This window comes from Macaca thibetana, chromosome 1 (genome assembly GCF_024542745.1).
Source record: "Macaca thibetana thibetana isolate TM-01 chromosome 1, ASM2454274v1, whole genome shotgun sequence".
Classification (NCBI taxonomy): Eukaryota; Metazoa; Chordata; class Mammalia; order Primates; family Cercopithecidae; genus Macaca; species Macaca thibetana.
The window spans coordinates 87,998,896-88,023,654 of NC_065578.1; the positions used below are offsets into that span (position 1 = coordinate 87,998,896).

General features: G+C 36.3%; 1 protein-coding gene across 3 annotated transcripts in view; it reads left to right on the top strand.

Annotated features, from left to right (window-relative positions):
- The window catches only part of PKN2 (protein kinase N2), a 158,448-nt gene that overhangs the window by 91,434 nt on the left and 42,255 nt on the right, over positions 1 to 24,759 (top strand). For all 3 annotated transcript variants that reach the window (XM_050806324.1, XM_050806341.1, XM_050806332.1), the window contains exons 4-8: positions 6,801 to 6,918; positions 7,567 to 7,712; positions 7,808 to 8,021; positions 21,057 to 21,242; positions 22,555 to 22,664. In XM_050806324.1, coding sequence (XP_050662281.1) covers positions 6,801 to 6,918; positions 7,567 to 7,712; positions 7,808 to 8,021; positions 21,057 to 21,242; positions 22,555 to 22,664 — 774 coding nt within the window. The remainder of the gene's footprint in view (positions 1 to 6,800; positions 6,919 to 7,566; positions 7,713 to 7,807; positions 8,022 to 21,056; positions 21,243 to 22,554; positions 22,665 to 24,759) is intronic.

A 24,759-nucleotide genomic window follows, 5' to 3' on the forward strand; every position in this document is an offset into this window, starting at 1 on the left:
ACTTGGGAGGCTGAGGCAAGAGAATCACTTGAACCTGGGAGGTGGAGGTTGTGGTGAGCCGAGATCACGCCATTGCACTCCAGCCTGGGCAACGACAAAAGGAAAACTCCATCTCAAAAAAAAAAAAAAAGTTCACATCCATCCTCCTCAGACTTAAAGAATTAATTAAAGAAGGTCTTATATGCAGGCAGTAAGTTTAAGTAGTGTTTTGCAGTAGTACAGGTTAAATAGCTTCCTTTCTCTTGTAACAGCAGTGAAAACAGTGAAGATAAGAGTCATACTTTTGGTATCTTAGATATGAGGAAGGAGGCAGAGTCAAAGATTGTTCTTAGATTGGTTATGTGGATAGACTGATAAATTATGGTGCCCTTCACAATGACAGAGAATTCATGAGGGGGAGCAAATTTAGGGACAGGGATGATTAATTCAGTTTGGCAGTAAAAATTGTCAACAGGACTCTGGTTATGGGATTCTACATGATTAAATTATTACCCTTGTGCATGTTATGATCGGAGCTGTCCTTTTTAAATTTGTCAGATATTTTCACCCTCCTGCTTCAGAACCCTCCAGTGGTTTTCCCTCATACCTAAAATCCAAAATTCTTATTCTGACTCTGAAAACCTATAGCTTCTGATCTCATCTTCTAAAACACCTTCATCTCTCATTACTCTCTAGCTACACTAGCTTCTTTTCTATCCCTTAAACATAGCAAGCACACTCTTACCTCAGGGCTTTTGCACTTGCTATATCTTTGCCTAGGTATCTGTTCTCCCAAGTACTTTTGTGGCTTTCTCCCTTCATTAAGTCATCTACTTGGATGCTACCACCTCAGCAAGCTCTTCACTACTTATCCTAAGATAAATAGCAACCTCTGTCTCTTCTTATCCCTTTATTGCATTACCACTACCTTAAATTACAATTTATGTGATCAGTTTCTTTACCATCAGTTTTCAGCATTAGAAAATAAATTTCATGCAGGCAGAGACATTATCTTGGTTATTACCATATCTTCAATACCTAAAACAATACTACATTGAAGTAATTTGCTACAAATAATAAGTATCTGTTAAAACAATTGATACCACTTCACTGCCCATTCCATTTATCTTCCTCTGGCCCATAATTTACACATTGTTCTTTTTCTTATTTCATACTGTGTGTACTGTAATTATTTTCTTATTATCCCTTTTATGACTAACATGTTTTTATTGTCAGCACAAGGATCTGAGAAATGGGATGCAGTTATTTTACCCCGTTACATAAGTAGTTTAGCTTGCCATTTTCTTATTTGGTAGTGTGGCTTTAAGCAGCATCATTGTTTTTTGTTTTTTGTTTTTTTATCCTTTGAAACGATCTCTGGGGGCTTCATGAGATATGTTAAAGACATACCTCCTGTTTTTTGTTGTTGTTGTTGTTTTGAGACAGAGGCTCGCTCTCTCGCCCAGGCCCAAGTGCAGTGGTGCAATCTCGGCTCACTGCTACCTCCCCCTCCCAAATTCAAGCGATTCTCCTCCCTCAGCCTGCCTGCTGTGTACCCGGAATTATAGGCACACACCACTATGCCTGGCTAATTTTTTGTATGGCTAGTAGAGATGGGGTTTCGCCATGTTGGCCAGACTGGTCTCGAACTCCTGACCTCAAGTGATCCCCCTGCCTGGCCCTCCCAAAGTGCTGAGATTACAGTCGTGAGCCACCGTGCCCAGCCATGTCTCCTGTTTATAGAATCACTTGAACCTGGGAGTTTTTGAGACTTCGTCTCAAAAAAATAATAAATAATAAAAATAAAGACATGTCTCCTGTATATATATTCAGGTGGTAAACCAAGGTATTTATTAAAATTTGGGGTTCTTACCAGCATCTTGCATTGGTTTTAAGTGTTCCCCAATCCTCCACATATGGATATACCAGACTGTCCATCCAGGTCTCCCCAACCGCCAGTCCTCCAGTTTTGTTTGTTTAAGCTTTGAGATCTAATTTAGATAGAAAAAAGTTGCAGATATTTAGTTATACATTTCGATTAATTTGGATGTTTCTATACATATGTATGCATATGTGATACCACCATGACAACCAGGTTACTTCCAAAAGTACCCTTGGGTTCTTTAGTGGAAGTTTGTTTTTGTTTTTTTTGTTGTTGTTGTTGTCGTTGTAAAAGCACTTAACATGAGAAAATCTCCAGTCTTGACATATTCCACACTTATTTATTATAATGACTCAGGAAGCCTTTCTGGATTCCCTCAACTACAATTGATTCCACTTTTTTTTTTTTTTTTTTTTTTTTTGAGACAGGGTTTCATTCTGTCACCCAGGCTGGAGTGCAGTGGGGCAGTCTTGGCTCACTGCAGCCTCCACCTCCCAGATTCAAGTGATTCTCGTGCCTCAGCCTCCTGAGTAGCTGGAATTACAAGTGGGCACTACCATGCCTGGCTAATTTTTTTGTATTTTTGGTAGAGGCAGGGTTTCACCATGTTGGCCAGGCTGGTCTTGAACTCCTGACCTCAGATGATCCGCCCGCCTCAGCCTCCCAAAGTGCTGGGATTACAGGCGTGAGCCACCATCCCTGGCCTGATTCCATATTTCTTGGGAATTTTCTTCAGCTACTTTTAACTTCCTAGTGCATATAATAATCATTTGTATGTCTTCTAGCAAATTATAAGCTTCATCGGGTAACATTCTGATTGATTAATATTTGTATTTTCACTGGTCTGGCATGTAATTTATGGCTTACTTCCTGTATGTTACTTTAACATAAATACATGATGAAAAAATAAGAATGATTGGCCTATTTATTACCTAGATGGTACTAATAAGAACAATGATTGGCTTTTTTGAAAGTTTTCTGTGTGATGTAATGTGTTGTAATGTCCCACTGTAGCTTGCAAAACAAGATGTTATTTTTTTTGTAAAATAAAAAACATATAATTTGAAAATAGTATAAATGTTTAGTTATTCTTACAATTGTAAAATATTTATTCCAAATATAATTACCAGCATTATAGAGTACCAATTATTAATAGTTCATTACTTTAGTCTATTAGGTTGAGCCATATAAAATTGCTGTTTTTTTAGTTCAAAATCAGTCAGACATTGGCATTTTCATGTAGTTCAACCTCATATATGTAAAAACTTTCCCAAAGTTTTTATCAACATAAGTCAGATTTCTCCAATATGTAAACCAGTTCATATACTCCAGCCTTATCTCTTCCCTTGTACGTATTATGTGCTCAATAAAAATTCCGTTGAATGCCTGAAAACGTAAAACTGATATGTAATAACTATGTATTGCCTGTGATAGATAATATCCAAAGTCCATTTTAAAAGTTTCATCATATGTTGACATCCTGCAGATCCTCCAGAAATTTCTGTGGGAAAATTCACCGATTTTGAAAATAAAATACAAGTGCTGTTTCTTGCTTGTTGAATTGAAATAGTGAAGAAAGGAGTATTTCCAAAGAAGTAAAATGATGGAACTACTGTCATTTTGCATGACAATAAAATAATAAAAGAAGTAGCTTAATTGAAGAGGGTAATATTATATGGTTTACTTAATATTTATACTTTTACATTAGAACTTCAAGACACTTAATCATTATTTTTATTGTCCTAAAAGAGAACATTTTAATGCCAATTATGTGCTAGGCAATATAATTTTAGTTTAATGCTAACAAAAGTTTTATATTGAAGAGAATGGTATCACAATTTACATAGTTTATGCAAGAAACCTAAGGCTTTCAGAAAATAGATAATTTGTCCAAGTTTATATATAATAAGATTTGGGCTCAAGTCTGTCTGACTGCAAAGTACGGTTGTCCCATTAAATTATGAGCTTTGGAATACTTTTACTCTAGTGTGATCTCAAAGAAATTCAGTCATGCATTGCATTACAACAGGGATACATTCTGAAAAAAGCATCAGTGAGTGATTTCATCATTGTGTGGATATCATAGAGAGTACTTACACAATTCTAGAAGGTACTAGACTATATGGTATATAGCCTATTGCACTTAGGCTGTAGTAACAGCATGTAACTATACTGAATACTGTAGGCAATTGTAACACAATGGTAAGTACTTGTATATCTAAATATATCTAAACATAGGTATATGTATTCCATTGTTGACCTAAATGTCATTATGCAGCAGTCTGGCCAGAAGCTATTTTCTAAATGACTGACTTTGGGAATATGAAAGACATAGAAGAAAAATTTATAAATTTCGTAAATATGCAATGTTTTTTCCTCCATGGTATATTAACCTGAGTTTGGTATTCAGCAGAGTATATCTCAGCTCACTTTTATTCCCCTTATCTCCAATCTTTTTCTTCTTTATTCAGTGTCAAATAGTGTGTGTTTGATTTATTGAAATAATACTGCCGTCATCAAGCGTGTCTCTTGGGTTCTAAGAGACATGAATCTCCGGGAGGATACAGGTTGATTGTGTGCTATTTTATTTCCAAATTAGTACTGATTGCCTTAGTGATTAAAAATAGAGATGCTTAAATAAAATGCAAAGCTTGTCCTTTCTTAAGAGTAAGTACTTTCTAACTTGATGTTTAATCAATTTCTGTGTGTATGTGTGTGTGGATACCAGTCTTTAACAACTGATGCAACTCTAAAAACAGGAGGTGGCATTAACTTCTAATATTTCTTTTTAAAATTTCTTAGTTTTCTACAGTTGCTGTAACAAAGTATCACTAATTTAGTGGTGTAAAACAACAGAAATGTATTATGTTATAATTTTGTAGTTATTTTGTCTGAAGTGAACCTTACTGAGCTTAAATCAAGGTGTTGGCAGGACTGCATTCCCTTCTGGAGGATGTAGGGCAGAATGTTTCCCTGTTTTTTCCAGCTGCTGGACGCTACTCACACTTCTTGGCTCCTGGCTTCTTCTAAGCCAGCAATAGCAGGTCCAGTTTTTCTCACATCACATCACTCTGACCTTTTCTTCCTCCCTTTTCTACATTTAAGGTCCCTTGTGATTACATTGGGCCTATCTGGATAATCAAGGACAGTCTCTGTATTTTAAGGTCAAATGATTAACAACATTAATTCTATTTGCTACCTTAAATCTCCTTTGCCATGTAAGGTAACTTACTAACAAGGTTCTGAGGCTTAGGACATTGACATCTTTGAGTAGGTCATTATTTGGCGTACAGTTCCTTCTGTCACTCACATTCAGTGTTACTGGAACTAAGCAATGGTATGCTATTGCATTGGTTCATTTGTGTTACTGTAAAGGAATATCTGAGACTGAGTAATTTGTAAAGAAAAAGGTTTATTTTTGGCTCACGGTACTACAGACTGTACAAGAAGGATGGTGCTGGCATGTGCTTCTGTTGAGGGCCTCAGGAAGCTTACAGTCATGATGGAAGATGAAGGGCAGCCAACATGTCACCTGGTGAGAGGAAGCAAGAGAGAGAGGAGGAAGTACCAGGCTCTTTTGAACAAACAGCTCAACAACCAACGTGAACTCATAGAATGAGAACGTACTCATACTGTGAGGGTGGCACCAAGCAATTCATGAGGGATCTGTCCCTGTGACCCAAATACCTCCCAGTAGGCCTCGATTCAGACACTGAGGACTTACATTTCAAAATGAGATTTGGAGGGACAAACACCAAATCGTATCAGGCATTAACATTATTTCACTTAATTCAGAGCTTTTTTTGAAATCTTAAGAAATGACAGAAGTCTGTTCTCCAGCTTTATTAAGAAGGTCTCATTTTTTGACATTAAAGTCTTTCTAGGGACCTTTCTCATTTTCACCAGGGTTGACAAATGCTGTTTTCTACCTCTCTCAGCATAATTAATTGGAACACAAATGCTATCTGATTAGGTTTTTATTTTAGGTTTAATCATGGAGGCATTCATTTCATACTATGTTTCTGAATCTTAGAGTTATTGATCATAGTAAAGAAAAATTCTTTATTTTTTGTGTATAGCAAAAATAAGAAAATTACAAATGTGAATTTGGATTTTGATTTTCTAAAAAATAGTAACAAGATTCAAACCTACAGTATCTGTTAGCAGATAAATGCATTGTGCTGTGTGTGTGTATATATATGTATATACATAATGAAATATTGTTCAGCCTTGAAAAAGGGAATACTGCCATATATGACAACATGGGTGAGCCCAGAGGACATTATGCAAAGTGAAATAAGCCAGACACAGGAAGAAAAATACTGCATGATCTCACTTCCCTGTGGAATCCAAAAAAAAGAGCTGAATAAATAGAAACACAGTAGAATACAGTTACCAGCAATAGGGAGGAAGAAGAAATGGGGAGAAGTAGGTCAAAAGGTACATATTTAGAGTTAGGTAGGATGAATAAGTCCAGAGATCTAATATATAGCATGAACTACAGTTAATATTATATACCGAAAATATGCTAAGAGAGTAGATTTTAGATACACGTAATACATATACACATGAAAAGGGGTAACCGTAGAAGTAAATTTGTTTGACTGTAATAATCATTTCACTGTGTGTATGCATACCAAAACATCATGTACACTGCAAGTATATGCAATAAAAAATAAATTTTAAAAACACAGCCATAATAAGATTTACTTCTCTCCCAAACTGTCTTAACTAATGGAGTTGTTTTTCACAATTATCACTCTGTAAGTTTGATGGCTCTTTTTTTTGTAAATTTATCAATAAGATATATTATAGCGCTAACAGCATTCTTTTAACTGTTTTTCACTTGCTGATACATCACTTGATCTGTTTAGAAGATATGAAAATGTTTCATTTTCCCCTTTATTTGCTTAATTTTTCAAACTTTTTTTTTTAATAGGATCGGAAACTCCATGGTACAGCTCAGCAACTGCTCCAGGATAGCAAGACAAAAATAGAAGTCATACGAATGCAGATTCTTCAGGCAGTCCAGACTAATGAATTGGCTTTTGATAATGGTGATGGAATAAATTGTCCTCCTTCTTATGAGCATAATGGTGCTAAATAATCTTATGTAGGAACAGGGCAGTGGTTCAAAGTTAAGGGGGAGGAAGCATTATTATTACTATCTTTTTTTTTTTAATCTTGAGTTTTAGACTCTTCACTTGGATAGATGCTTTTAGATATTTGGCCCTTATATTTCAAGAAGATATTGATCTAGAATATATCTCTTCATTTAAGTAGATTATCAAATACTTACAATCAGTCTCTATTTTTAAAACAATCTGTTACCTGTTTAAGAGTATGATTTTGTTTTCGTTTGTTTTTTTGGTTTTGTTTTATTTATTTATTTTTAATTCCAGAAGAAATCTTTAACAGCTAGTTGCTAAGAGTAGGAGTAGAAACTTTCAGTCTCCCAGTGTTACAATATTTGGATATCTTTCACCTCTAAAATCTTTTTTCCAGATTTGTAATTTTGATGTATAATGAAAAAAATGAAAGACTGAATTTCAGTATCATATCAAATACTTTTATTTCAGTGTTTATTGATGTAAGGACTAAATTACTGTAATGTCACAGGAATTCATTTCCTTTCATGATTTTAATCACTGCAAATTGGAAAGTCAAATAAATGGTGCAATTAAAATTTCTTTTTTCCCTTCTAGCAAAACCTGTGATAAGTCCTCTTGAACTTCGGATGGAAGAATTAAGGCATCATTTTAGGATAGAGTTTGCAGTAGCAGAAGGTGCAAAGAATGTAATGAAATTACTTGGCTCAGGAAAAGTAACAGACAGAAAAGCACTTTCAGAAGTAATTCTAAATAAAATTTTTATTTGATTTAATAAATACATTATTCAAAGCACGTGATTATTTGAGTGACAACAATTGTCTTTTCCCTGTGCAAGGCTCAAGCAAGATTTAATGAATCAAGTCAGAAGTTGGACCTTTTAAAGTATTCATTAGAGCAGAGATTAAATGAACTTCCCAAGAATCATCCCAAAAGCAGTATTATTATTGAAGAACTGTCACTTGTTGCATCACCAACACTAAGTCCACGTCAAAGTATGATATCTACACAAAATCAATATAGTACACTATCCAAACCAGCAGCATTAACAGGTATGTAGTGTATATCCGTTGTTTGTTGTGTGTATTTTTGTCTATAACTGGTTCTGATTTAATAATTGAAAAACTTGTGCATAGATTTTTTTCAATTGTGATAAGATACACATAGAATAAAATTTGTTGTATTAACCATTTTAATTTTATTCAATTTGGAAGCATTTAGTATATTCACAATATTGTGTGACCATCACCACTACCTAGTTTCAAAGCATTTGCATCACCCCAAAAGGAAACGCATACCCGTTAAGCAGTCACTCCTCATTCCCCCTTCCTCCCAGCTGCCAGCAACTACTAATTGTCTGTCTCTACAGATTTGTTTATTCTAGATATTTCATATGATAGAAATTATATAATTTGTGACCTTTTTTGCCTGGCTTCTTTTACTTAGCATATTGTTTTCAAGGTGCATTCATGTTATGTATGAGTACTTCACTCACTTTTAATGTCTGAATAGTATTCCACTTGCGGGAATATTCCAAAATTCAAAACTTTTTGTGCACCCAACATGATGCTCATTGGAGCATTTTGGATTTGGGATTTCAGATTTCCAGATTAGGGATGCTTAATCGGTAAGTATAATATAATATAAACATTCCAAAATCTGAGATATTTCTGGTCCCAAGCATTTCGGATAAGGAATACTCAACCTATATACCATATTTGATTGACCTGTTTGTCAGAGCATATGGGTTCTTTCTACCTTTTGACTGTTGTGAGTAGTGTTGCTATGAACATTTATGTGCAGGTTTTTGCTTGAACATCTGTTTTCAATTTGGGGGTATATTCCTAGGAGTATAATTGCTAGGTCATATGGTAGCTATATCTAAGATTTTGAGGAACTGTCAAACTGTTCTTCACAGCATTTACATTATTTTATACTTCTAACAGTAATGTATAAAGTGGGTTTCAGTATCTCCAGATCCTCACCAATAGTTATTTTTCTTTCATTCTTCTTTGATCATGTTCTAATAGGTCCATTATTGGAAGTATGGTAATATGTCTAACTATTTCTGTAGAACCGTCTGTTTCTCCCTTCAGTTATGTAAATTTTTGTTTCCTATATTTGTGGGCTCTGTTGCTAGGTCATGTATGTTTATAATTTTTATATCTTTTAGATGGCTTGACTCCTTTACCTTTACCTTAACTCCTTTATAATGTCCTTCTTTCTCTCCTGTAATAATATTTAATTTAAAGTCTGTTTTGTCTGATTTTAGAACAGCTACCCCTACTTTGTTTTGATTTTGTCTTTGGGTTCAAATGAGTGTCTTTTAGATTATATATTATTGTGTCCTGTTTTGTAAGATCCATTCTGTCAGTCTGTGCTTTTTTTTTTTTTTTTTTAAATTCATTTTTACTGGGACAGTCTCACTCTGTCATTATAGCCTCCCACTCCCAGGTTCAAGCAATTCTTGTGCCTCAGCCTCCCGAGTAGATGGGATTACAGGCATGTGCTACTGCACCTGGCTAGTTTTTGTATTTTTAGTAGAGATGGGATTTCACCATGATGGCCACACTGGTCTCAAACTCCTGGCCTCAAGTGATCTGCCTGCCTTGGCATCCCAAAGTGCTGGGATTACTGGTGTGAGCCACCGCATCTGACCAGTGTCTGCTATTTAATTTAATAGTTTAAGACAATTATCCAGGTGAGGTTGCATGCACCTGTAGTTCCAGCTTCTTGGGAGGCAGAGGCAGGAGAATTGCATGAGCCCAGAAGTTTGAGGCTACAGTGAGTTGTGATTCTACCACTGCACTCCAGCCTGGGTGACCGAGCAAGACTCCATCTCTAAGAAAGAAAGAAAGAAAGAGAGAGAAACGTTTAAAGTAATTACCAATAGGATGTAATAATCCTGGTGGTAACTACTGAGAGGTAGGTTAAATTTAATAGGTTTATAGCACAGTCCCCCACAAAACTGCCATCACTTCATAAGCAAGCAGCAAACTTAGAGTTTCCAAGGCCACATGCACTCCTGACCAACTGTCTACAGTAGATTCCAGAATTTCTACTAGCATCTCAGCTCAGTAATTTGCTGGAAAAAATCATAGAACTCAGGGAAGCACTATACTTAGGATTACATTTTTATTATAAAGGATACAAATTAGGACCTTCATGGCTCACTGCAGCGAAAAGAAAATAAACATAAAGGGGAAGATCTTAGAGGATCTCAAACACAAACCTTATGCGTCCTTAGGATATATCACCCTCCTAACACATCAGTGTCTGTCACTGATCAGGAAGTTCACTTGAGCATTGGGTGTGCAGAATTTTCACTGGGGCTTTGTTACGTAGGTGTGATTGAGTGAATCATTGGCCACATGATTGAATTCAATCTCCAGCCTTGTGCCCCTCCCTAGATCAGGAGGTCAGACTGATTGATGTGTGGCTCAAAGCCTCCACCTCCTAAAGATATGATCATTCTTTCTGGCATGGCCAGCCCCCCATCCTGAAACTGTCTAGAGGCCAACCATGAGTCACCTTATCAGGTGTGATCTGAGGTATCCACTATGAATAACAAAGGCACTCCTATCACTGGGGGACAGACCAGAGGTTTAGACTTAGAGGCTGTCTTCCAGAAACCAGGGACAAAAACCAGCCAAATTATTATACAACAAAAGGGCTTCTGGCATTTTGCAGGTTTTTTTGTTTTTGTTTTTGTTTTTTGCAAGTGTTTATCTTTTTTTCTCTGAGTTCTATTACTACCTTCTTTTGGTTTTAATTGAATTTTTCTACTCCATTTTTATTTATTTATTTTCGAGACAGGATCTCTGTCTGTTGCCAAGGCTGGAGTACAGTGGTGTGATCATAGCTCACTGTAACCTCAAACATCTGGGCTCAAGCAGTCCTCCTGCCTCAACCTCCTGAGTAGCTAGGAGTACAGGAACGTGCCACCACACCTAGCTAATTTTTAATTTTTTGCTAGGAGTGGGGTCTCACCGTGTTGCTCAGGCTAGTCTCAAACTCCCAACCTCAAGCAATCTTCCCACCTCAGACTCCCAAAGTGTTGGGATTACAGGCATGAGCCACTATGCCCAGCTTCTACTCTACTTTTCTTATTCTCTTCTTGCTCCCTTTTCTGAGATAAATATATATATATATTTTTTCTCCTACCTCAGCCTCCCTAGTAGCTGGGAGTACAGGTGCACACCACCACACTCAGTTTATTTTTTTTGTAGAGACGGGGTTTCTCTATGTTGCCCAGCCTGGTCTTCAACTCCTGGGCTCAAGTGATCTGTCCGCCTTGGCCTTCCAAAGTGCTGGGATTACAGGCATGAGCTACTATGCCTGGTCTTTCACTAAATCTTGAACTCCTCACAACCACTCACCTTACTGCCTCCGTAGTTATTGCCTTTTCCAGAATGGTCATATAGTTGGAATCTTACAGTATGTAGCCTTTTCACATTGGTTTCTTTCACTTAGTAATACACATTTAAGTTTCCTCCATGTCTTTCCATGGTTTAATAGCTCATTTTTGGTTTTGTGCTGAATAATACTCTATTGTGTGTATGTACCATAATTTATTTATTCATTCATTTACTGAAGGACTTCTTGGTTGCTTCTAGGTTTTGGCAGTTATGTATAAAGCTGTTATAAACATCTGTGTGCAGGTTTATTATTTTCTTAGTGATTACCCCAGTGATTGTAACTAATGTCCTAAATTTATTATAATCTTATCTTTAGTAGCCTACAAAACTCCTTCACTGTGCCCTTGTTATATTGTCACAAACTGTCTTTATGCACCATATACCCATTAACATAACCTATAAATATTGTTTTATGCATTAGTCTTTTAAATCATAAAGGAAACAAAAGAAGAGTTACTTAAAATATAGAAATACTGGCTTCTGGCCGGGCGCGGTGGCTCATGTCTGTAATCCCAGCACTTTGGGAGGCCGAGGCAGGCGGATCATGAGGTCAGGAGATCGAGACCATCCTGGCTAACACGTTGAAACCCCGCCTCTACTAAAAATACAAAAAAAAAAAAAAATTAGCCGGGCGTGGTGGCAGGCGCCTGTAGTCCTAGCTATTCTGGAGGCTGAGGCAGGAGAATGGCGTGAACCCGGGAGACGGAGCTTGCAGTAAGTCAAAATCGCGCCACTGCACTCCATCCTGGGTGGCAGAGCAAGACTCCATCTCAAAAAAAAAAAAAATACTGGCTTCTATATTTACTTATGTAGTTAATTTTACCTGCATTTGTCTTCCTTTCTTCCTTTCTCTCTCCCTTCCTCCTCTCTCCCTCCCTCCCTCCCTCCCTGCTTCTCTTCCCTCCCTGCCTCCCTTCCCTCCCTCCCCTTCCTGACTGCCCCCCCTTCTCCTCCCACATCCTTCATTTCAATCTAAAAGGCTTTTTTAGCATTTCTTATGGGCGGGTCTCCTAGTGTCTACCTCCCTTAGCTTTTGTTATCTAGGAACCTTTTTATTTTTTTTCTTTTTTGAATGATAGTTTGCTATATATATAGAATTCTTGGCTGGCAATTTTGGTTTTTTCCAGCACTTAAAAAAATGTCCAACTGGGCACAGTGGCTCACACCTATAATCCCAGCACTTTGGGAGGCCGAGACGGGTGGATCACTTTAGGTCAGGAGTTTGAGACTAGACCGGCCAGCATGGTGAAACCCCATCTATAGTAAGAATGCAAAAATTAGCCAGGCATGACGGCGTATGCCTGTAATCCCAGCTACACAGAAGGCTGAGGGAGGAGAATCGTTTGAACCCGGGAGGCAGAGGTTGCAGTGAGCCGGGTCGTGCCACTGCATTCCAGCCTAGGTGACAGAGTGAGACTCCGTCTCAAACAAAAAAAGTCCTCCTGCTCCCTCCAGGCCTTTATGCTTTGTAATGAGAAATCAACCGTTAATGTTACTGAGGATCCCTTGTAAGTGATGAGTTATTTTTGTCTTGTTGCTTTCAAGATTTTCTTTGTTTTTTCACAGTTTAATTATAATGTGTCTTAGAGTGGATGTTTTTGAATTCTGCTTAGATTCATTGAGCTTGATGAGTGGGTTCGTGTCTGTCTTCAGATTTGGGAAGTTTCCAATCATTTCTTCAAATGTTCTTTCTTCTCCTTCTGAGATTTTGATTTTTGCCTACATTGGTGTGCTTTATGGTATTTCTCTTAGACTCTTATTTCTTCATTATTTTTTCTTTCTGCTCTTAAGACTAGACAAGTTCAATTGATCTGCCTTCAAGTTGGCTCACTTTTTCTTCTGCCTGCTCAAATCTTGTATCGAACCTCTCTAGTAAATTTTTTTCATTTTTGTTATTATACTTTTCAATTCCAGAATTTCCGTTTGGTTCTTTTTTATAATTTTTTTTTTTTCCGTATTGATGTTCTCTTACTTGTTGACACATCACTTTTCTTGTTTCCCCTAGATATTTGTCCGTGGTTTCTTTTAGATTTTTGAGCAATTTAATTTAGTAAGTCCAACATCTTGGCTTCCCCAGGGACAGTTTCTGTTAATTTCTTTTTTCTGTGAACTGACCATATTCTGTTACTGTGCTTGCTTCATAATTCAAGTACTTCCTTTCCCTAGTATACTTACTCACAAATCAGATTCTACTCCCAAAGATTTCGTTTTTCTGCTATATGTTGAATGTAGTTGTTTGCTTAGCAACTTTTATAATCTATTTTGTAGAGACTGTCTTCTTTCTCATGTATTATCCCTGAGGTGTCTATTTCATTAATACATTGTAAACCAAAATAAAATTCTAAGCCACCCAACCGAATGCATGGACCCCTCCTCTCAGCCAAAGGCATTCTAAAGTAAACCTGAAACATTAGTTCAGGTCATGCTGGGAATGGGTGGTTGGACATGCCTCATTATGCCTTCCTCCCTTTGGAATTCGGGCATAGCAGACCAGCAGTAACATCAAAACAGAGACCTTAAGACTGACAGAACAGACTTTTTCAGTAGATAAGAAGCATTTACAGTCTCTTCTTTCTGAAGCCTGCTGTCTGGAGGTTTCATCTACAAAATGAGAACCTGGGTCTCCACAACCCCTTATCTTAACGACACTCTTGCAATACTCCCTTGTATTGATTCCAGGTCTTTAGATAAAGTCTTTCTATCAATTGCCAATCAGAAAATCTTTGAGTCCACCTGTGACCTGAAAAATCTCCACTTTGAGTCGTCTCTCTTTTCTGGACCCAACTAATGTACATTTTACATGTATTGATAGATGCCTTATGTCTCCCTAAAATATATAAAACCAAGCTGTAACCCGACCACCTTGGGCACGTGTTGTCAGGACCTACTGAGACTATGTCATGTATGTCCTTAATCTTGGCAAAATAAACTTCTAAATTGAGACCTGTCTCAGATACTTTTTGGCTTACTGTGTAGTGGTCATCGGGTGTTTCAACAGACATTTCCTTTAATTCCTGAAGAAGAAAAGATTGCCCAGTCTTTGCAGCTGGGCCCTGTGCTTGAGCACTCACTCAGACACTGTACAACTCTGCATTTGCTTTGTGCAGAGCTTGAGAGTCAATCATAGGTGAGAGCTTAGGGTGTTCTCAGATCTCTTCCGAGGATGCCTCTTCCTTGCACGTAGCCTTCTAGTATCCCAATAATATGTACAAGCATTGCAAAGTCTTTTATTCTCCAAAGCATTTCCTCTGCTAGCTGTTGCTCCCAGGTTCTTTGGCTTTTCTATTGTTTACCCCAACTGATCTTCTTTTTTCCTTAGTTTGCAGAGACTGTTTCATTTGCCTTCCATTGTTTTTGACAGATGCTCTCCACTTAGCTGTTTCTCTGCCTTCAAAGATTTTCTTTCTTTTTTTTTGAGATGGAGTCTCGCTCTGCTGTCCAGGCTGGAGTGCAGTGGCACGATCTCAGCTCACTGCAAGCTCCGCCTCCCGGGTTCACGCCATTCTCCTACCTCAGCCTCCAGAGTAGCTGGGACTACAAGTGCCCACCACCATGCCCGGCTAATTTTTTGTATTTTTAGTAGAGATGGGGTTTCACCGTGTTAGCCAGGATGGTCTCGATCTCCTGACCTCGTGATCCACCCGCCTTGGCCTGCTGAAGTGCTGGGATTACAGGCGTGAGCCACTGTGCCCAGCCAAAGATTTTCTAGTTATGTGAAATAATGGCAAGCTGTTGGTGTTAGTATTTTAAGGAGCCCTCAGACAGGTCAAAGCAGGTGATCACAATTATTTTAGAAAAAGATCTCTGCCCCCTCCTTACAGCAGGCTGCCATCTTCAATACTGCCCCCAAGCTGTTGGGAGTTAAGAGAAGGATGAGGCAAAGGTAAGTGAAAACTCCACAGAGCTCTCCAGAGTGTCACTTGCTTTTTGGATTTTGATTAAACATTTGCTTATTTGTGGTAAACCTTTGAATGTTTTCCAGAGTTGTGATAAACTCAATTCTGAAAGTTTCTGTCAGTTTCTTTTTCTATTTCTGTAAAGAGACTGTCTTTGTACTTTTTTTTTTAGGATTCATTACATATATCTTTTTAAAAAACAATTTCACAAGGCCAGATTTATTAAAGGAATATACTTTATTCTGCAATTATGTCCATCTTAAATACTAGATGCTATGTGATCTGATCTGTACCACATGAGGACTTTCTTACTCCATCATTTTCTCTGACATCACCCACAAAGGCTTCTTTTTTATGGGCCATGTGAATATGACATATTTTTGTTACATGACTTTCCAGAATCATTTGATTTTCTTATGAATATTAATATCAACAAACCTTAAAAATTTTGAAGTTATGAAAGTGTTCTTCAATGTTGCATAGCATACTATCACATTCTGGTTGTTAAGAGTATCATTATTCAGTTTTACTCTGTGTCAAACTTATACATCAAAACAGGAAGGACAAATTTACAGTTAAACTTCGCTGTTGCCACTAATTAGGATCAGTCTAAAGGTGCAGTTCACAAATTGAGTGCTTAAATCTGAGGCAACCTGGGATACCAAAGTGAATTCACAGGGCCACATCAGGATATTTTAAGTTTTTGAGGGAAGCACAGCATTAACTTCCTATAGTCACCATTCAGACTACTAGCTCAAGGTAGTTACAGTTTCAGCGTTAGGTGGAGCTACATTCCTTTCAGTGATGTCTTGTATTTATGAAGCTGGGTTTTCCTCGATTGCTGTGATTTTGGTTTTTTTAAAGTGCTATGCGAAATCAGTGTGAAATAGGAAATCAGTGTGGTAGTTTCCAAACTGATTCCAAAGCTTTAGAAGTTATACAGTTTCCAAAAGGAAGTAATCTTGCTTAAGAATGAAAATGCTTTTTCTTTTAGTTATATGTATTTTTTTTCAAATAGCTATTAATTTGTTAGGAAAGCAATCATATCCTATGTTTGGACCTAACTGTTTAATAAGCAGAACTATTAGATATATCTTTGGGCCTTGGGACACAGTTAAAAAATAGTTTAAAACATTAGGGCACCATGAACTGAGAAAGCTTGGGAACCTCTGATCTAATTCTTTCATATTTGATACCTATTTATCTTTCCAGTCATATCTCTGTAACTCCTACCATGAATCTTCTGTCACAAACTGGTTTGTGCCCGGTGCCTCCTCTACACTGCTTAAATGTCTTTACCTTAGTATTCATCTTCTTCTTATATGTATTTTTAAATCAAAACTGGAATATAGACCTATAAAGAACAAAGACCTTGTCGTCTACCTACATCATATCCTCGCCTCCAGCATGGGATATTTGATACATTCAACAAGTACTTGGTAAATAGTATCTGACAATTAGGCAAGGACTATACTTCAGGCAAGGACTGTACTTATTGTCTACTAAGTTTCACCACCTTTTGGCTCAATACTGAACACATTGTTGATACTCAAGCACTTCTGAATGATGCATTGATTAAAATATGGTTGTCAAATATTTGGAAATTAACCATATTTCTAGAAAAGTAATAAAGTCACATTTTAGAAACTCAGCTGGAGCTGACTGGAATTGTTTTCCTTTTCTAGTCTCCTGTTCCCTCTTTTCAGTTCCTTCTTCCCCTGTTCGTCATCCCATTACTAAACTTTACTCACAGTTATATAAGTCACCAACCAAAAAAGAAGTATCTTACAATTCTTAAGACATTTAAAAAAAAATTCTTTAAGCTTCTAAGGGACCATAAACTAAATTTTAAGTAACTAGGGAAATAGTACTGACATTAATAGAAGACTCCACATGACGAAAGATGAACATGGATGAATAGTAAGAGCATTTGCTGTTCTGAAGTTTTTACTGCATGCTATTATTTGTGGTTCATCTCATACTCCGGTTTCTTTTGTGGTTGCATGATTATACTACTGAAATTTGCAAATTTGTTGCTACTTCAAATAAGGTAAAGTTGATTTTTTTTGGGGGGGGGGGCGCTTCACGTTTTGAGAAATTTACTAGTTTTTATAAGAGGATATTTCTACAGAATTTTAAAAAGTTGCCTAATCATACCACGATGAAATACCAAATTAGTGAAATAGGTATAAAATAGTTTTCCAGAAAGCTGAACGAAAAATGTTAAAGCATTTACTTGTTCTAATGCAATTCATAGTTATTACTTCTGAATACCAACATTTACTTCTTGGATTTGCTTGTTTTGAAAATTTCATATTGTGCTTTATGAATGTAGTTTTAAACTATTTCTAATGTGTTTATATGCAATTGTGTCACCTCATAAAGAAACTTCTAGATGTTTAATAAAGAACTCCCTCTAGATTTTTTTTCCTAAATGAAAGCAGGTGTTGAGCATTGTCATGTTCTGATATACTGAAATTACTAAAATATTTAATAAGCTACCATAGTTTGAAGTAGTAGCCAGATGTTTTCAGTTTCCCCAGGATGCATTTTACAGCTGAGCATTTGCAGTGGAAATTAGCTAAATTTGCCAGTTTAACAACAAAACAAGAAACACAACAAATTTTTTGAACTCAAAATGATATTCTACTTAATGTGTTAATACTATACAGTAAGATAAGATTTCCACAGTCTAACAAAACATTATTGACACTTCACCTCCCAATGTTAATAGCCTTATTGAGATATAGTTTACATACCATAGAATTCACTCATTTTAAATATACAAAGTTTTTTTTTAGTAAATGTATATGCCTATTTCACCATCATCAGTATCCAGTTTATAGAGCAGTTTTATTGCGGAATAATTGACATACAAAAACTATACATATGTTAAGTGTATGGTCTTGCTTTCATTGTTTTGCATAAGAGATCTCCTGCCATCTTAATCTTTGTTCCTCTTTATGTAACATGATTTTTTCTGGCTACTTTTAGTGTTTTTTGTTCATGACTGGTTTGGAGAAATTGGATTATGGTGTGCTTTAGTATGGCTTGCTTCTGTTTCTTTTGTTTAGTGTTCATTGAACTTCTTGTTGTATACTTCTTGGGTTTATAGTTTTCATCAAATGTGGAGAATTCATGGCCTTTTTTTTTTTTTTTTTTTTTCCTAATACATTTTGTGTCTCCAATTCTTTCTGCTCTCTCTTCATGAGAAATTTCAATTACACATATATGGCCACTTGAAATTAAACTCACAGTTAATATATGCTCTGTTCTTTTTTTATTCCCAAGTCTTTCCTTAGTGTCTTCTATTTTTGATCATTTCTTTACTATGTCTTCAAGAACAATAATCTTTCTTTTGCAATGTTTATTCTGCCTGCAGTCCCATCCAGTGTATTTTTTTTTTTAATCTCAGATGTTGCCGTTTTTTAATCACTAGAAATTTGGTTTAGGTCTTTTTCATTTCTTCCATGTGTCTGTGCCACATTTTCAGTAGATTGACTGTTTTGATGTCCTTGCCTTCTAACCCTAACATTTATGTTAAGCCACTAAGCTTGTAATAATTTGTAATGCAACCATAGAAAACAAATACAGCTGGTAATCTTTGAGTAGATGGCAGACATTGTGAATTTTCCCTTGTTGGATGCTGAATATTTTTGTATTTCTATAAATATTCTTGAACTTTATACTAGGACACAGTTACTTGGAAACAATATGGCCCTTTTGGGTACTGCTTTAAAGATTTGTTATGTGAAATCATTTAGTTTAGGGGTAATTATTCTCTACTGCTGGGGCAAGACTCTTTTGGATATTTTCTTCAGTACCTCATGAGTTGAGATTTTCAAGCCTGGTTGGTGGTGGCAAACACTATTCCTGCCTTTATGCCCTGAGTATTGTTCTTTCTAACTTTTTCAGTTGGTTCTTTACCCTGCCTCAGATCTTTTCTTCATAGGCAGGTGCTGATTAGTACTTTTTCTTTTTTTGAGACGGAGTCTCGCTTTGTCGCCCAGGCTGGAGTGCAGTGGTGCAATCTCGGCTCACTGCAAGCTCTGCCTCCCGGGTTCACGCCATTCTCCTGCCTCAGCCTCTAAGTAGCTGGGACTACAGGCGCGCACCACCACGCCCGGCTAATTTTTTGTATTTTTAGTAGAGACGGGGTTTCACCATGTTAGCCAGGATGGTCTCGATCTCCTGACCTCGTGATCCGCCCGCCTCAGCCTCCCAAAGTGCTGGGATTACAGGCGTGAGCCACCGCGCCCGATTAGTACTTTGATGAATACTTGAAAACCCTCTGACCATCTCAGGAGTTCTTTCTATGAACAGCTGTCTCCTTTATTCTGCCTTGTGAACTCTAGCTGCTTTGATTTCCTTGTACTCTCATTTCTGTTTCTTCAACTTGGCTCCCCTGAGTTTCCCCGCTCCCTGCGCTGTGTCCTAGAAATTCTTAAGACAGTAAGCTGGAGCAATCTTAGGGCTTATCTCATTTGTTTCCCGTCTCTCGGGGATCACTATTCTTCATTGCCTGATGTCCAGTGTCTTTAACCCTTTTTATCATATATTTTGTCTGAATTATTATTATTATTATTATTTTTTTTTTTTTTTTTTGGTATTTTGGATTGGGAGGCTTTGTTACTTACCTGGACAGAAATATATAAGTACTTAAGTATTATTAAAAACAATTTAAAACTTTAAGTAAAATTAAGTAGTTATTTAAATTAATGGGACAACTTTTACCAGAAATACTCCTCCTAAAATGTTATTTAGTGTACAGTATCTAAAATGTTAATACTGAAGCATTATTTAAATTCTAGTATATTGCGCCTAGCCCAAATAATGACAAAGCCATATATCCCGAGGACCTAACGCATAGTTCTTTGTTTTCATTTTGAACATCTTTAGTATTTTTTTGCCTAATAAATTGAAGTTATTTTATGCTTAATTACAACCCATAATTTTTTGGCTAATTAAACTAACAGAATGGAAAGATAATGTCATTTTACATCAAATAGAACACAAATTTATTTAGTTACACAAAAACCTTGTAAAGTTCTTTTCTGTGTTAACTATGTAACTATTAAACGTAGTTCCTTTTCACATAGTGAGACTTCCTTATTTCCAATTTTCACGTACCATTTTAATGGCATATTATTTAGCTTTATGTTTCTCCTCCCATACCTCTACCAACATAGTTTATGTAACTTGTTTTGTTTTATGCCCTACAGACAGACAGCTTTTGGGAGATGCTGTTCCTTTTTTTTTTTTTTTTTTTTTTTTGGGAGAGAGAGTCTTGGTGGAATACAGTGGCGCAGTCTCGGCTCACTGCACCCTCTGCTTCCTGTGTTCAAGCAATTCTCGTGCCTCAGCCTTCCGGGTAGCTGGGACTACAGGCGCACACTGCCGCATCCAGCTATTTTTTGTATTTTTAGTAGAGACAGAGTCTTACCATGTTGCCCAGGCTGGTCTCAAACTGCTAAATTCAGGCAGTCCACCCACTTCGGCCTCCCGAAGTGCTAGGATTATAGGCAAGAGAGCTACCATGCACAGCCAGGAGGTGCTGTTCTTTTCTATAAAATTTCTTCTAATTGTCTAAGGAATTTGTAATGGTTTCTCTAATTAAAATAGGAAAGATGATAACTACCTCACAAATCCTCTGGGAGAAGAGTTTTTGTTACCAGATTATTTTTTTCTTTTTTTGAATAGATAACAGATTTAGTTTAAGGATTCCATGGATTAAGGATTGATGTTCTTATTTGATATTTATGTATGCTAACAGGTACTTTGGAAGTTCGTCTTATGGGCTGCCAAGATATCCTAGAGAATGTCCCTGGACGGTCAAAAGCAACATCAGTTGCACTGCCTGGTTGGAGTCCAAGTGAAACCAGATCATCTTTCATGAGCAGAACGAGTAAAAGTAAAAGTGGAAGTAGTCGAAATCTTCTAAAAACCGATGACTTGTCCAGTTCAGTAACCAGATTTTTAAAAATCATGTAACAAACTAAAGTGCTTATAGAAGGGATTTCTGAATGGGGATAGAGAAGAATATGAAGTGTTCAAGTTGGACAAAATACTTTAAAATTATGGTTTTTATGATTTAATTTTAAAATATTAAAAGCTTTGATGACAGGAAACAAAAAGGCAACAAATTCTATTTTGTTAAAAATATATTAGAAAACTGAATGACAAATAACATTAGTTCTTGTGGAAGAATGAACTATTGAGCATCACTCTTATGCCAAACTGAAGGTATACAGAAGCTATGAGACTGGTCCTTCTTGTAGAATCATATCTTGATTCCTTTATTTTTCTTTGTTTTTTGAGACAGCATTTTGCTGTTGCCCAGGCTAGGTACAGTGGTATAATCATGTCTCACTGCAGCCTCAACCTCCTGGGCTTAAGTGATCCTCCTACCTCAGCATCCTAAGTAGCTGGGACTATAGACACGTGCCACCATGCCTGGCTATTTTTTTTTTTCAGAGACAGGGTCTCACTATGTTGCGGAGGCTGGTCTCGAACTCAGGGGCTCTAACTTTCCTTCCACCTCAGCCTCCCAAAGTGCTGGGATTGTAGGTGTGAGCCACCATCTCCAGCCTTGATTCTTTTAATGGTTTACTGACACTTTAATAGTAACATTGAAATTTTGGTAATCTAACTGCTGATCCAGATGTGTTTACTGTGATAATAGCCTGGTAGTCACTGAGATGGGGGATGGTAGGGGTGTCGTTCGAGGAGAGTAAAATGCAAGAGGTTTGGAAAGCACTGGGGAGAAATTCTGAAGTATAAGCATAAACTACATATAGATATATAACAGGGGAAAAGCATGTGACAGTTCAACCTACCGTAGAATACAAAAGTGAATTTGCCTGTGCTTTCCTGTGTATAGAGAGAGGCTTTAAGAAAAATGTGAAAATAAAGAATTGTTTAAGGCAACAAGCTCTGTAAATATCAGATAGAGAAAGAAAAACTGATTGATATTCACACAAACACAGTGTGGCAAACAACTATTTATCTGTTCTTTCAGTCACATGCCAATGTAAACAAAAGAGATAGCAGTCACTATTTGTGTTTTTGTCAAACACGAACAATTTGGGAGTGTCTAGTAGGAGTGTATGTATATATAAAACTAGCCATTTAGATTCAAAAGTTTTAATATTGATTATGAAAAACTTTATTTTCAAAGGGTCTTAAGACTTTTATTGCTAATTAAACAGCAGTACTTCTATTTTTTATAAAGGTTTAAGGTTTTTAAGCTAGTTTGTAAATTTTAATTACAGATGATGTCTGTGCTGTTTTGAAGCTTGATAATACTGTGGTTGGCCAAACTAGCTGGAAGCCCATTTCCAATCAATCATGGGACCAGAAGTTTACACTGGAACTAGACAGGGTAAGAGGACTAACATTTTTACTTGAATTTTAATTACATTATAATTCATTTTAAATGTGAGTTATATTTTTAAGAAGGTTTCAACAAGTTGTATTCTTAACAAGAATAAAAATAGAACTTAAGTTGTTTTTTATATTTCTTATTCAATGAGTTATAAAGTCTACCTTAATATAGAGATGAATATCAGATAGCTATAAGATCTTTCATTTGTGTAGTAATTTGAAAATGTTTCATTCATAGCAACCTGAAAGATCAGTAAGGTGTAATATTGAAGCATATAGGTGATCTTAATAATGCACTGTCTAACAACTAAGGCAATTCTTCTGGCTCACCATGTGTAGGATATCTTACTCAAGCTATATTTGAAATGAGCTATTAGGCTTGGTCACCCAGCCTTCTATGTGTTTCAGTGTCTTTCAAGAATAATTTGAATAACTAGAATTCAGTCTGTGGCCATAGAACCCAACAGAGGTTAACTTGGTCCACAGTAGATTTAAATCCATAGTGATAACTTTTAGATTCAAATCCATTCATTGGGTTGTGAGAGGAAAATTATGTAATCGTAATTTTATCTAAAAACTAATTAAAAGATACTAAACTTTTTTATTATTTGGTATTTAGGTTGATGGTATATGTTATTCTAAAAATTAATTATGTTAATGAAAGCAGATTTACAATGCTTAACGATGTATGCTGTGAAAATGTTTTGGGGATTACTATTCTAAGCCTCTACTTTTAAAACTGGGAAAGCATTAAATTTTAATTATTTCCCAGTTTTAAAAGTAGTGGCTAGAACGGTAATCCCCAAAACATTTTAAAAGCATTCAATGTTTTACCGACTCTAAAGTGGAGTTAAGAATGTAATACTCACAGAACTGTTACAATGAAAAACCAGGGTAGTGTATGTAAAATACCTTGCATTGCCTGGTACATTTAAGCCATTCAGGGGTATTCTTTCTTTTAGCCTAGGGTTTGAAGTATGGCTATGAATTTGAATATAATGAAAGTGGATTTGAGAATGGAGAACTAACTGGTTGAATGTCATTTTCTTTCATTTCAGAGCCTATTTAAGGTAATTATCAAGTAATATAGAAAGGAAACTTAAAGAATTGTTATTAGAAGGAAAATGACTAGGAGATTTTTCTTATGAAAAGGTTATTGTTAATAAAGTTTTATATTGAAAAGATAAATTACAAGTAATTCAGAATCTTGCCATTATTTTGTAGTTGAGGAAACCAAGATCCAGGTTAGTTACATACCAATAAATTTCAGGACTGGTACTAGACCTTCAGTGTCTTAACTTTTAATTGGATGCTCTTTTTCTGTCTGGTGATTTGAATGAGATAGAAAGATAACAGTAGCACAGAGGAGGAAACAGCAGAAGATGATGAGTGCCTGGAATAGATAATATGGTTTTAAATTACCTAAACTACAAGCTTAGAACAATAAAAGACTGTGATAACTGTTGTTTGTTCTTTACCTACCATTGTAATGTTCACCTAAAAATGTTTTTCACCTCAGTGGCATCAGGCATTTTTCCCACTTTGGAGTAATGCTCCTTTTAAAACTTGGAAGACACTGCATGTTAAGCAGATCCTCTAGGTTCTTGATAGGCTGTTTCTTACCCCTAATTTGATTATAAACTTTTCCTAGGCAGAGACCACATTCCCTATTAAAATAGCTCCTTCTGTTTACATAGGATATTTTACATTTTCATGTGCTTTCTATTCTTTTATCCCTTATATTTATAGACTATTTATAGAAAATGTTTATAAAATCATGTACCGATGGAAACATTTCAAGCGGTCTTAGTAATAAAAGAAGAAAAAATTTATAGGAAATATTGCTTTAAACTGACATGTTTGTTTCCAGCATTTTGTCTCATGTGTCAACTTTGTCTTCTATGGCATTCCGGAACTCAGTTGTCTGTAATGTTTCGAGATAAAAAATTCATAGTTTTTTTTAGACTTGTAGGATAGTTCTGGAAATGATCTAGATCTAGAATGATCTAGAAAAATTCAAATTATGTTCTGTGGAGCTTCAGTGTTCTGCAGAATTGTCTCAAGAGGCAACACAGTCTTTTTTGTTGTTGTTT